This window comes from Notolabrus celidotus, chromosome 23 (assembly GCF_009762535.1).
Source record: "Notolabrus celidotus isolate fNotCel1 chromosome 23, fNotCel1.pri, whole genome shotgun sequence".
Classification (NCBI taxonomy): domain Eukaryota; kingdom Metazoa; phylum Chordata; class Actinopteri; order Labriformes; family Labridae; genus Notolabrus; species Notolabrus celidotus.
The window spans coordinates 6,900,759-6,914,975 of NC_048294.1; the positions used below are offsets into that span (position 1 = coordinate 6,900,759).

Below are 14,217 nucleotides of genomic sequence, written 5' to 3' on the forward strand. Positions count from 1 at the left end.
CCTTTTTTTTTATTCTTAAAGGGGGGCGGTATGGAGCAGATTTTTGAATTTCTTTGACAAGAGCACCAAAATATATAAATGGGATGCGTGGCCGATGCGTGTGGCCGATTTGATGAGATTTTGTGCATTTTAAAGCCCCCAAAAATCCATTTCCTGTTAATGGCAAGACATGTGCGTTTGATGCATCACCTAAATATCTGCCACGCCCACAATTTTAGTCCGAACGGTATGCCTCGAACAATTTTGAATCTCCAATGTGTCTACTACAGAATGTGCATGGTTTAGACTTGATTAGAGAAAAGGCCTAGAGCAAGATCTCTTATATAAGTACCCTTGCCAATCAGGTGAAAAATTGAAAAAAAAAAGGTGGCAGACTTCCTGTTGGGATTTCACCATGACATTAGGATTCACTTTGTAGGTCTCGGCCTGATACGTGCTCAGGCCCTAATAATTCCCTGGGTTCCAATAGGGCCTTCGCCGACCTTGTCGGTGCTCAGGCCCTAATAATAATAATAATATACTTTATTTATATAGCACAGTTACAAAGTGCTTTGTAACAATAAAAATGCTGAAAAATAAAAAGCAGTTACGCTAGGACAGACTGGAAAAACACGACATCAGAAGACAGAATTCAGAAAAGCGTCCCTATAAAAGAAGGTTTTGAGAGATTATTTAAAAACAGTTAATAGAGAAATGAATGCAGATCTCCAAAAACACTCAACTTTTTCTTTTCTCAGGTGTTTTTCTTTTTTTACCTGTTTGACTCGTTTCTTGGCAGCAGACTAATGGATTGGTAATATAACACAATGCACTTCTATTTTTATTTGTGCGTGTGGACCTGTAACCAGTTCTGTTGCATGTCAGAAAGCTCCACAGCTCTATTATTATACAAGTGAAGTGTTATTGTTTTCTTACATGAAGCCAGATCAAAACAATCAGAGTACTGAACTAGAGGCATAAAGACGGACATGATATGTTGTGACTGCCCTGTTTCCAATTAAATGTGGGCTACAAATGATTTTCAAACCATGAACACCTTGATGTTTTTTCACGGTTTTACACAGTGCACTGGTATTTTCATAACTGAAGCCATTGTGGCTCTTATTTTGTTAATCACCAACAGTTTTATTTCAATTTTTAAACATAAGTCTTTGTATTCCTCACATCTCTCTTTTATTTATCTACTTTCTCATTTTTTAATGTTTAAAACACTTTGTCAACGAGTTTTGAAGTGTTATGTAAACAAGGTTTTGTTATTATAATTATTATTGTTAATACTATTATTCTAATTGTTATTATTATTGTTGCTATTGTTATCATTATTGTGTATAGTAGTATTCTAATTAATATCATTCTTATTGTTAATACTATTATTCTTATTGTTATTATCATAATAATAACAATTATTGTTTATACCATTATTATAATTATCATATAATTTTTAATACTATTATTTTTATAATATTATTGTTGTTGTTGTTAAAACTATTAAACTATTACTATTATTACCATAATTATAATCATTAGTATTATTAATACTATTATTGTTATTAGTATTATTATTATCATCATTATTTTTAATACTATTATTATTGTAAATATTATCATTATTATTATATTCTTATTCTTATTATCCTCAGGTTAAAGTTTTCAATTTGATCATTTTTTTTCTTTATCTTTCTAAATTGTTATTCACAATTATTTCTTACTTGCATTTCCTGGTTAGCCTTGGCAAAAGAAAACACTTTGTTGAGTATGAAGTGAAGTTTGAGGTTCAGGCAACAAGCTAGAACTTATTAAATATGAAAAAACACGACCATCTCACTGACACAAGACAAAAACAACACTATGTAAAATACTTTATCAATAAAAAGATCTTTATTAAATCAACATAGATATACCAGATAGAAAAAACAATTACATTTAATTTTTCACTTTTAAAAGTCCCTTGTGTTGGTCTGTTGTTTTAGCGTCAACAGATTCAAAATGAATTACATGCAGAACAGGTTAATGTCACATTATGTGAAACCCCAACATTAAGGCTGGTAGCCTGATACACCTCAAATTTTACATTGATCAACACTAACAGTGTTTAGCAGGAGAAAGTAATACAATCAACAGCATTCACAAACAATTTTAAGATATTTTTCAAACCCTTCAAACCAACTCTTGTTAGCAAACTTGTCAAATTTGACTGAGGCATTTAAATTTGATCACCACCTTTGAAAAAAGTTAATTCTATCTACAAGATGATAGAACTTTCCTTTCTTCAAGAGCCTCGGCTCATAATTCATTTCCCTTTTTTAATTCTAAGCATTGATAGTCCCCCCGCAACATTATTTACTTCTTCATAGACAGCTTTGACAGCCTTGGCTGCTTTCTTTGCTGCTTCCTTTGGTGTCTCTGCTCCAGAAGCGGCAACATATCCTACACCCCCTCCTATCACTGCTCCCACTGCAGCTGATGCCGCTAAAGTTATGACTGATGGTGCTTGAGAGTTTCTTCTAAAGGCTACTCCCACCATTATTGCCGCACCAAAGAAAGCTCCTAGCAAGGCACCTACTGTTATACCTATAAGTTTAGTTAGAAGCTTTTTCCAAACACTGCGTTTAGCCTTTGTCTCTATCTTTTGTACTGACATGACACTTCCTGATTGCTGATCCTGCTTAATGATTTTTATCTCTTGTTGTATCTTTTCCTCCACTGCTAGTAGCGTCTCATTGGTGTAGCAGCCATTTTTGTTGTCCTTGATCATCTTGTCCGTCACCTTGAGCAGCTTCTCTACCTGGACCTCGTTGCTCCTGTCTTCATCCTTTTTGTCCCAGTACTTGTTATCGATGACAGCACAGCGGCCGCCGCACTTCTGCACCAGATCTCTCAGATTCTCATCCTCATGGATGAAATCTTCAATTGTATGTCCCTCTTGGAGCTGATCACCATGAGTGAAGACAACTGTTGCATATCTGAAGGCTTCTTCAGACAAGTATCCCTTAATCTTATCGATGACAGCCCTCTCGTGTTCACTGAATTTCTCCACTTTCAGTAAAATGAGAAAAGCATGAGGCCCAGGAGCGCACTCTGTGATACACCTCACTATCTCAGGCTTCAGACTTTCTTCAGGTGTGATGGTGTCAAAGAAACCTGGAGTGTCGATCAAAGTTAATCTCCTTCCTTTGACATATATGGTTTCTGCTTGACATTCACTTGTTCCAGATTTGGGAGTATGGTTGACCTTGAACAGTCTCTGTCCAGATATGGTGTTAGCCAGGCTGCTTTTCCCTGCTCCAGTTTTTCCCAGGATGACAATTCTCCTTGATTCTGAAAGGATACATTTCTCATTTGGTTGTTGTCATGTATGTGTAGACACTAATGAGCTCATGCCATGACTTGAACCTATTAGTTCTTATAAAAGTTTGATAAGCATAATTATGAAATGAGGAACATGGCCAAATGCCAACAAACTAAGCAAGAATTTCGTATGTATTATCTTTTGTAACAAAATCAAACAAAATAATAATACTTTATCTTTATAACACTTTTTAACACAAGTTACAAAGTACTTCACAATCGCCCCCCAGTGCCATTATGTCTGAAAGAAAACGTCCTCTTGGATTCCACTGTAGCAGATAAATCATTGATAATTGCCCTCTCTGCTGCCCTTTCAGAGGAAAATGCATGAAAAAGTGTCCTCTGGATACCCATGTAGTTCACTATGTTATGTTATGTTAATTGTGTAATATAATAAAAATATATGAATAAATAAAAAAAAGTTAGTTTCCTCTTTTTTCCTTTTTCATAACTCAATTTCTAGCACAAATGGTCTCATAAATATTCCCCATGATGCAAGAATTAAGTGTTGCTCAAAATTTCCGTAAAATGGAAGTTGACATTACATTGTCGCATGATATCACTTGTTAATATTAAACAACATATTTAGCAGCAATCTAAGTGCAACACTTGTGCACTGGAGAAATGATAATACTGAAAGGCTTCAACTCACCATCCATGTTGTGAAGTGCAGTAACTGTGGAGAGTCGATCAGTTGGACTGAGAGGACAGCTGGTGCATCGTCTTTATATTTGGCTGCAGTCTTGATAAGCCTAATCAATGACGTCTAATGCAGAAGCCCTACCTTACTTAGAAATGTTAAAAACATTTCTTGCCTCCTCCCACTTTATTTCCTGGTCCATTTTAAGGACATTAAATAATCAGAGAGGTTCTCAGAAAGACTCTGCTTCATAAGAAGCTGTCTGTTTTCAGTAAGCAAATATTACAAACCAACATTCAGCTTTGGCCAACAAGAAAGAACCTGCATTGATCAGCTGTAAGTCCAGATGAACTATTACCGACGGGGTCACTTCAGTTGAAATTACAGGTATTTAAGAAGTACATTGTGACTTTTTGATTCTAAACAATGACCCATAGTGGGCACAGATTACTTTAAACAGTACGAATACATATACCTACATAACATACACATGTTAGCATGGTCAGTAGCTGTGGCTGTATGAACAGTTTTCTAATCCTGACTGAGGTTACACTTCTTCTATTCAAACATTTTCTCATGGCTTCCTTTAGGTTGGTGTTTTATTTCTCCTTGTTTTCTACTTTTCTACTTAAAGACAGATTTCCAAAGGCTTTAGAGAATGATTTATGGGGAAGCAGAAGTGGTCAAAACGTTTATAATACAGAAAGACAGAATATTAGCTTTGGAGATCACTTTTAGCAGTGGCGTACTCAGGCTGTTTGAGGAGCAGGGGCGTTGCTCCGCCAAGAAAAGCTCCTAGCACTGCCCCTGTTGTAACCCCAGCAAATTTCAACACCTGCTTTCCAAACACATTGGCTTTGGCCTTTTGTGTAATCTCCTCTGGTGACTTGTTTGCAGACGATTGTCTGATGTTCGCTTCTTCTTGCTGTATGTCTCTTTTCACCCCTTGCAGCATCTCATTGGTATAGCAGCCTCCTTTGTTCACTTGGATCATCTCATCTATAGTTTTGAGCAGCTCTTCCACCTGGACCTGGTTGTTTCTGTATTCATCCTCCTGGTTTTTCTTCCAGTATCTGTTACCGAAAACATGGCACCGGCCTCCGCACTTCTCCACCAGATTTCTCAGACCTTCACATTGTCCTACGAACTGCTCGATCTTCTCTCCCTCACTGAGCTGGTCGCCATGTGAAAAGAGAACTACGGCGTATTTCAAAGCTTCCTCTGAGAAATACTGATGCAGCTTTTCAATGACAGCCTGCTCCTGCTCGGTGAACTTCTCCACTTTAAGCACGATGAGGAAGACATGAGGCCCAGGAGCGCACTCTGTGATACACCTCACTATCTCAGCCTTCATCTCTCATCAGATCTCTTCGTGTCAAAGAACCCGGGGGTGTCGACCCACACAATGCTTCTTCCATTGACGATCTTTGTTTTCGCCTCACATTGGGTCGTACCAGAATTGGCTGTGGTGTCGGTCTTGAACAACCTCTCTCCAAAAATGGTGTTGGCGAGGCTGCTCTTCCCAGCTCCAGTTTTTCCCAGGACGACTATCCTTCTTGTTGATTCTGAAAGACAAATATGATGCAGTGTCAGTGAAATGAATTTCTCAGGTTCTTGAGAACCTATGAGAAACATTGCTGCTGAGTAATAGAGTGCATTGTTCTGCTTTTTCTTCAAGTGCAATTGCCAACTGCTTGCAAGCCTTAGCCAGTGTTCATGTTGAGCTTATACAGTAAATAAAAGACTCCTTAATTGAATATTGCATCAAAGTTTGGACTTTATAACAATTTTATTAAGATATGCAAATATACCCATGCACTTAAAATGAAGACACAGAAATGCAGTATAAAATACAACAAAGGCATGATAGGCTGATAACTACATTAAAGTAGAGGATTATATGAAATTATATGAAATTATATTATATTATCAGTTATCAGTATCTGCTAAAAAAAAAAGAGCGATACCTTCAACTACTTTTTCCTTTAATCTTTGTAATCTGATTGATGCTTTATCTGGGGTTTGGGTGGAGTTTGCAGGGAGGATAAAGACTGCACCTTCTCATACCTGTGACAGGTGTTGTTGTTACTTACAAAGTACTGGTTGAAGGAATGCTGTTTTGATGTATAAATAGTACATTATTAAGATTATTATTTTCCAGTGTTGGGCAAAAAATCCTGAGAGTTCTGCAGGAGTTGAGGTGCTCCTGTGATAATCTCAAGATGGATTAAGTCACTCTTTTTCCTCTTATTTAATAAAGTATATTTAAAATACTCTGAGGTTTTAGTTATTGATCATCAAATAGCGTAGTTGAATGCCTTTCTAAATGTGAACAAACAAAAGCAGCGTCAATCGAAGTTGGTAGCTGCAGTTCGACCAGGAGAATTTACTTATTTACAAGTGAAACATATTTACTTTACAAGATTTAGAAAAGGATTTTAATCTTGCAATGTCATTTATTAGACTCCATTAAATTGTCTTCATATCTTATTAGGGGTGATGAAGCCAAGGCATATGTGGTGGTGTTGGAGGGAGGTTGCAGGATGATAACCCCGAACACTTATGATGAGAAGCGTGAGGTGAGTGAGGTGGAGGAGGAATGACCCACGCTGAAATGACAAACTGATGGAGCAGAGAGGAGAACAGATTTAAAGTTGGGCAGCAGCAGGATGATTGGTTCATAGAGGTCTTGATTGCCTGGTTGGTGAAAGGAAAGAGGAGATAGACGGGGTGATGTAGAAACACAGAGGGGTATAAATGAACAATAAATGAATATGGAACAATCTGCACCTGCAGTGCTGCACCTTTTCATACCTCTTCAGGGCGGAGTGTTTTTGTCTCTGTGGAGACAAAACAAGCTAAAAGGAATTTTTTGTGGTTTTGTTTTTTTGGCAACATCCATCCACGGCTTCTGGGAATCGAGACAGCCGTCTTGTTTCTTGTAAATGAAGACAGAGCTCTTCATTTGTTTGTGAATGTTGCAAAACAACAACATAAGTTGCTATGTAGTCTGAAGAAAGGCTGTTAGCCACAATAATTTAATTTTCATGATTAAGAAGAGCAGATTTATTGATTTGAGCTTTTATTTTGTTAATAATCTAACTTAGAGCCCTCCAAAAGACTCTGTTTTAGGCCATGTCTCATTACTTTCAAGCTTTCTTTAGACCCCTTTTGTGACACTTACATACAAACCCTCACAGCATCGGGACACGAGTTCTTCCAGGCAGTGGTGGACAAAGTACACGTCTTCATTACTTAAGTCAAAGTTTAGATCCTCCTGGTCAAACATTACTCCAATATAAGTGAAAGTTGTTCAGTCAGATTATGACTTGAGTTAAAGTCCTGGAGTACTTGCTTTTAAAAATACTGAAGTATTCAAGGTACTTTTGAAAATATCTCAAAACGTATTTTCACAAAGAATGAGTGCTCTGAAATAAAACCAGTGTGTTAGCTACAGACCTCCACATGCTTTCTCAGGTTAGATGGTGATATGTGGTAAACAGATCAGAGATTTACAACAATCCGAATTATTCTTTATTTCAAAAACTTTGAACGTGGGCTTAAAATATGGCCGTGGTGCTAAGGTAGAGAATCATCATCCTTCTCAGCCGTATCCATCATCACCACGACTAAATGAACGGACTGATCTGAGTAACGTTTGATCTGCATTTGATCTACGCTCAACTGAGGTACGACTACACCACTGAGGCAAACCAAACACAAGCACACAAACAGTTTACAAATTTTTGGATCTGATTTCAGAAAAGAAAATTCATCAGCTGACTTCAAAGCAAAAGTAATGAGTTACTAAAGCACTGATAGAAATGTAGTAGAGTCAAAAGTATGATATTTGTCTTTCAAATGGAGTAAAAGTAATAAGTTCCCCAAAAGAAGAATACTCAAGTAAAGTACAGATACTGAAAAACTGTACTTAAGTACAGTACTCAAATAGATTTACTTTGTTACCGTCCACCACTGCTTACAGGGAATCCATCCATCCATCCATTATCTTGACCGCTTAACCCGTCAGAGGTCATGGGGGGCTGGAGCCTATCCCAGCTGGCTTCGGGCGGAAGGCAGGGTACACCCTGGACAGGTTGCCAATCTATCACAGGGCTAACACAGAGAGACAGACAACCTTCACACACACACTCACACCTAAGGGCAATTTAAAGTGATCAATCAACCTGGAGAGGATGTCTTTGGACTGTGGGAGGAAGCCGGAGTACCCGAAGAGAACCCATGCATGCACAGGGAGAACATGCAAACTCCACACAGAAAGGCACCCGCCCGACCGGGGATTTGAACCAGGAACCTTCTAGCTGTCTGGCAACAGCGCTACTCACTGAACCGCCGTCCACCACTGCTTACAGGAAATGTAACGCTTTAAAAACAAGTCCCAAAAATCCTGTTTCACGTTCTCTTATTCTAATGTGAGGAGTAAATAAAGAGAATTTAAACAGCCACAGGATGTGTGATTTATGACGATCAAAAAGATGTGTGCATCATCAGCCTGCTCCTTAAAAAGCTCATTCTAATAGTTCTATTCAAAAAGACACGACTGTAATCACATGTGACCAATCAGCAGCTTTATTGTAGCATTGTGCATTTAAAATAAAGCAAAACACATGATTAAAGAATATTACAGTACACCATGGATCAAGTAAAGTAGTCCACAAAAATGGCTGTCACACAAGAAAACAAAATATATATATAACATTGCTGCACCCAAAATGTGGATTGTTGTAGGCCCTAGTTGCCCTCACACCATATGTTATTAAGGCAGGTTTATTCAAGCATCAAGCCAAATATTTTGTCTGCTTTTTTTTTTTCAAACTTCTGTGAACCCCTCCAAAGCTACAAAAACATTTTCACACTGTTTCTACTGGATGAGTTACGATCCTATAGATGGAAAACCATGCTACGTTGGTAGCAGACCCCTCTGAAACAACACAAAGTCATCGACACACGCTGTCCCAACAGAAACTTTTAGATCATACATCATTCGTAAATTTGAGTCTTGACAGAAACACCAATACATTTTCATTTTACATAGAAATCATTTGCGAGAAGTTGCTTTTACTTAACTTTTGATGTTAGCTGTAATGCTAATCACTGTTTTGGGAACTAGCATAACATCTAAAGCACAGCCACTTCAGTTCCATAAAGGAAGATTTCTTAATGAAGATTATTTAAAGTTTCTGTACACACTGACATCAGTATGAGGGATGCACTTTTTCTTAAAACTAGCTTAATTTGACCCTGTCTGTAGCGGTTGATAGCTTAGCTTCTGTGCTGGTTCCCTGTCTGTTTTCTCAATAACAGGGTCCAGCTGACTGGGATCCCCTGTGGGTAATACCCTTAATATTGACAGAGTACTTCATACAACTCCACTTCAAAAAACCCCACTGTCCCTTTAAATGAATGCTGAATGAATAAATGAGTGTTTCGTCTTCATACTACGGTGGCCCTGAAGGACAAAAACAAATTTACAAAAGATGAAACACTTTTACAAAGTTGGAGACAAATTTACATTTTGGAAAACATTTTTACATTTTATGAAAAAAAACACTTTTACAAGCGGTGACACAATTTTACAAACGACGGAGCACTTTTACCTTTTATGAAACAGATTTACATTTATTTCTAACATAAAAGGGAATGTACCAAACACCGGAAGTGATCCGGTACCAAACAGAGTATCGGTACCATGGCTGATTTAATGGGCCATTTGCAGTTTCACTGTACCGGCTGTAGGGATGTGGGTACTGAATTCGGTACTTTTATAGGTACCGACTGAATTCTGTCGGTACTACCGAGTACCGATTCCAGTAAATAAAACGGTACAATTTTTCGGAACCTAAACGCATCCCTGTGACTGTGAGGGAGTGGAGAAGGCGATTTTCCATACTTTGGCCCTGTAATAAAGTTCGAGACTGATCGGGTGGATGTTCCTGCTCCCGACGGGCTCGCGCGCTCACCGCGAGGCAGAGTTGCAGGAGGGTTAAGTTGAGACCAGTCTATGGTTGAGATGGACTCTCTCGCTCTGACTACCTGCCCTGTTTATAACCGTTCCTGTGTGCGTGAATGACCAACAAGTAAGTTATGTGTCCTGTTATTATAAAGAGACGGAGAACTGACTTTTCCCCGTCCGCAGGCATTCACGTGTGTTAATTGATAAACTCCCGAAAGAGCAATTAGACGCCACGAGCACGTGTCAGCTAATCTATCTAATCACCTATATAATCCTGTTTCTGTTAATTTCTTGTTAAATGAAATAAATATGTTAAATTAAAAATTTTTATCATTACCACATAAACACACGCAAAAGTACCGAAAATTGGCACCGTTGAGTACCGGTACCGATTCCCAGGTATTCCCGTATCGGTTCAAATGTGAAAGGGACCCATTCCTAACCGGCCGTGTGTACTTAGACTTTCATGGCTTAATCTTTGAGACAAGCATATGCAACTGGCATGATCAACCAGGTAAACACCCAAGTTGGTTCCTACACTTTGTGTGATGTCGCTCCATTTGGTTTCTCTCCATCCAAACAAACTAAATGACCCCTCAGTCGATCACTCCCGGATCACTTCTGGTGTTTGGTACATTCCCTCTCTGTTAAAAATGAATGTAAATTTGTCTCAAAAATTGTAAATGTGTTCCATCGTTTGTGAAATTGTCTAACCACTTGTAAAAGCGTTTCTTTGATTTTGTAAATTTGTTTTCTTAAATGTAAAAGTGTTTTGTTCTTTGTAAATGTGTTTTGTTAATATTTTTTAGTTTTACAAAATGTCAAAAGGTTTTCCAAAATGTCAAAATGTTTTCCAAAATGTCAAAATGTTTTCCAAAATGTCAAAATTGTCTTCAACTTTGTAAAAGTGTTTCATCTTTTGTAAATTTGTTGTCCACCGTATCATACAGTAGCTGTTTTCAATCTTACAGCTGATGCAAACATGAGGCAGCATTTACTGTGCTGTATAATGTGTGCTGCTTGCCTTTACACTGCATGAGTCATCATTCAAAGTTATTCCAAGGATCGAATGTTTTTTCAAACAAATCACTGGATTTGTCCAAGTAATCTTCTATTATCTCTGGTATCTCCACAATGGGCTGAATAATATCTTCAACTACCTCTACTATCGTGCTGATAGATGGAGACACTTCTGAAACTTCCTCAGTTACTTCCTCGATCACTTTAATTATCGGTGCTGTTATTGTTTCTTCGTCAACTGTTGCCTCTGTTATCACCTCCCCATCTTTTAATTTGAGCAACATTACAGCAACAGCTGCAAGTATTGCTGCAATGACTGCGAAACCAAATAAACCTTTGATCCACTTTCTTGGTGACTTCTCCGTCCTGCTCTTGAAGACGTTGTTTTTCGCCTGCTTCCTGATCACGTCCTGTGAAGCGTTGCCCGATGACTTCACGAGACGCTTTTCCTCTTCTTGTATCGCTCTCTCTACTTCCTGTAACATTTCGTTGGCGTAGTGGCCCCCATCATTCTGCGTCACTATCTCGTCTACGGTGTTGATAAGCTCGGCCACCTGGAATCGGTTACTTCTGTAGTCGTCGTCTTCATTGTCCGTCTTCCAGTATTTGTTATCAACAACGTGGCACCGGCCTCCGCACTTCATCACCAGCTCACTCAGACCCTCACTCTGGCCAACATACTCCTCGATTTTCATCCCCTCTGAGAGCTGGTCACCGTGAGTGAAGACAACTGCGGCGTATTTCAGAACGTCTTCGGAGAAGGACTCAATTATTTTGCTGATGACGGCACGCTCCTGCTCGGTGAATTTCTCCACTTTGAGCACAACGAGGAGAGCGTGAGGCCCAGGAGCGCACTCCGTCATACACCTCACTATCTCAGGCTTCATCTCCTCCTCAGACCTTCCCACATCAAAGAAACCAGGAGTGTCGATCAGAGTGATGCCTCTTCCATTGACGGATCTGGTTTCTGCTTGAGAAGGATGACTTTTTGAGCCACTGGGGTGGTTTATTTGGAATGTGGCGTCTCCAAATATGGTGTTAGCCAGGCTGCTCTTTCCAACTCCAGTTTTCCCCAGGAGGAGAATCCTCTTTGTTGCTGACTCTGCAAGATAAACTCAATTTCAGTAAGTCTGCACACTTGAACTTTAGTTTGTAACCTACTCAGCGGTTATGAAAGTGTTTGATTTTGTAAATTTGTTTTCTTAAATGTAAAAGTGTTTTGTTAATTTTTTTTAGTTTTATAAAATGTCAAAATGTTAATTTGTCTCCAACTTTGTCAAATGTTTTCATCTTTTGTAAATTTGTTTTGTCCTTCAGGGCCACCATATCATACAGTAGCTTATTATTATTATTACATTATATGTAATATTACATTATTATTATTAATATTACATTATTATTATTATTATTATCATCATCATCATCATTGTTTTTATTATATTGTATTATATTGAATAATTGCTATCACTTTTATTAGTCGTATTATTATTATGACTATTATTATTATCATCATCATTGTTTTAACAACACATTTATCCTATCTATTTAGTAGTCTATTTATTTATTGTATTTATCTGATCCTTGTAACTTTTTGCTTTCTACCTTTCCTATTTTATTCATTGTATTAATTTTATTGTATTGATTGATTTTATTTTATTTTAAGTATTTTTGATGATTATGTATTTTATTATTTTACCCATCTCTATTTTCTGTCTCTCTGTTCCTTTGTGGAGCACTTTGGGCTGCATGCTTGTATTATTATTATTATTATTATTATTATAATAATTATTATTACTATTATATTGAATTATTGCTATCACTTTTATTAGTTGTATTATTATTATCACTATTATTATTATTATTATTATTATTATTATTATTATTATTATCATCATTGTTTTAACAACATATTTATCCTATCTATTTAGTAGTCTATTTATCTATTGTATTTATCTGATCCTTTTAACTTTAACTAATTTTTCTTTTTTCTTTCTACCTTTATTTATTTTATTAATATTATTGTATTGATCTCATTTCATTTTAAGTATTTCTTATGATTATATATATATATTACCCATCTTTGTGGTTTTCTGTCTCTCTGTTCCTCTGTGGAGCACTTTGGGCTGCATGCTTATATGTATGAAAGGTGCTTTATAAATAAAGTTGAGTTAAAATGCATCACTCACTGAGACTCTCAGGGAAAATGTGAAACAGTATGTTTTAGCAGTGTGTTGTTTTATTCACTAAGTGTGACACCTACCCAGTGGCAGTGATGACAGACATTAGAAACACCCAAATAGAGATTGTAATTGTCTCTGATGTAGCAAACAAAGCTCAGTGGATCATAAGGAGGCATTCATATTAATTTCAGTCTGTTTCATAACCAGTAAAAACTTCTCACAGGAGCTTTAATATTACAAAACATCACATAACAGATGTCACAAGAGAACATTTGATGTGCTTGATTAAAAAGTGCCATAGTTTCACATAAAATAGTGATGAATGACAACACTTCTCCAACATAATGTTAACCTACTGTCATACAATATATATTTGAATAACATAATTTGTCCTTATTTTATGAAGCTACGCAGCAAAACAAGCAAAAGTCAACTTACCGTCCATGCTGTCAAACGTGGAAAGCAGTGCAACAAGAAAAAAAAAGGGGCAGATCAGTGACACGTCTCTCTGTGAGTTTTTTTCTCTCTTGTCGTCTCGCCCTGACTCGCCTCTCGCTTTGGCTTGTCTGACTTGTTTCCAGGCTGCGGGTAGATGGAATGATCAAAACACATTTTTTCACAAGCTAGTAAACACAATTGTTTACTGGAATTATTCCAAAGTGTATGGTCACATGGGATGAAATGTGTTAGCTTCACAATGAGAACTCTATGGTGTACAGGGATGGGTTAAAACTAAAGCGTCTGCGCTGGGACTTGAGATGTCGGAATATTTTGAGCTTAAGTTTCTTTTTGAGTCATTTGTCTCCCTCTTTGTTTCGTTTCTCATGAAATGAATGATGACTCATGCTGGTGTAATCCCAAGACTTGCAGTTGAGGGCAAGAGGCTGCAAAAGTATGATGTGTGTTTCCACTCTGAGGGAGAACAAAGTGATGTTGTACTGTATTTGAAACCTCAAATGAACTCCACAGAACAGAAGGTTGATTAAAGGATTAAAAAGCAGAAGACATTCACTTACTTTTACTGATATTTGATTGGCTAGAAATTGAGATCTGAA

At 37.4% G+C, this 14,217-nt stretch overlaps 2 protein-coding genes and 1 pseudogene across 2 annotated transcripts; all 3 read right to left on the reverse strand.

The window, feature by feature from the left end:
- Positions 1-586: 586 nt before the first annotated feature.
- LOC117807784 (GTPase IMAP family member 7-like) lies at positions 587-3,584 on the reverse strand. The gene is made up of 3 exons (XM_034677189.1): positions 3,561-3,584; positions 2,345-3,334; positions 587-601 (listed from the first exon to the last, which is right to left on the reverse strand). The coding sequence occupies exons 1-3, from the start codon at positions 3,582-3,584 to the stop codon at positions 587-589; spliced, it is 1,029 nt and encodes a 342-aa protein (XP_034533080.1).
- Positions 3,585-4,703: 1,119 nt separating this feature from the next.
- Positions 4,704-5,623, reverse strand: LOC117807785 (annotated as a pseudogene).
- A 5,193-nt stretch (positions 5,624-10,816) lies between these two features.
- Positions 10,817-13,921, reverse strand: LOC117807563 (GTPase IMAP family member 7-like). The gene is made up of 2 exons (XM_034676891.1): positions 13,601-13,921; positions 10,817-12,084 (listed from the first exon to the last, which is right to left on the reverse strand). Exons 1-2 carry the CDS (start codon positions 13,605-13,607, stop codon positions 11,006-11,008), a joined length of 1,086 nt encoding a protein of 361 aa, XP_034532782.1. The 5' UTR covers positions 13,608-13,921; the 3' UTR covers positions 10,817-11,005.
- Between the last annotated feature and the right edge of the window lie 296 nt (positions 13,922-14,217).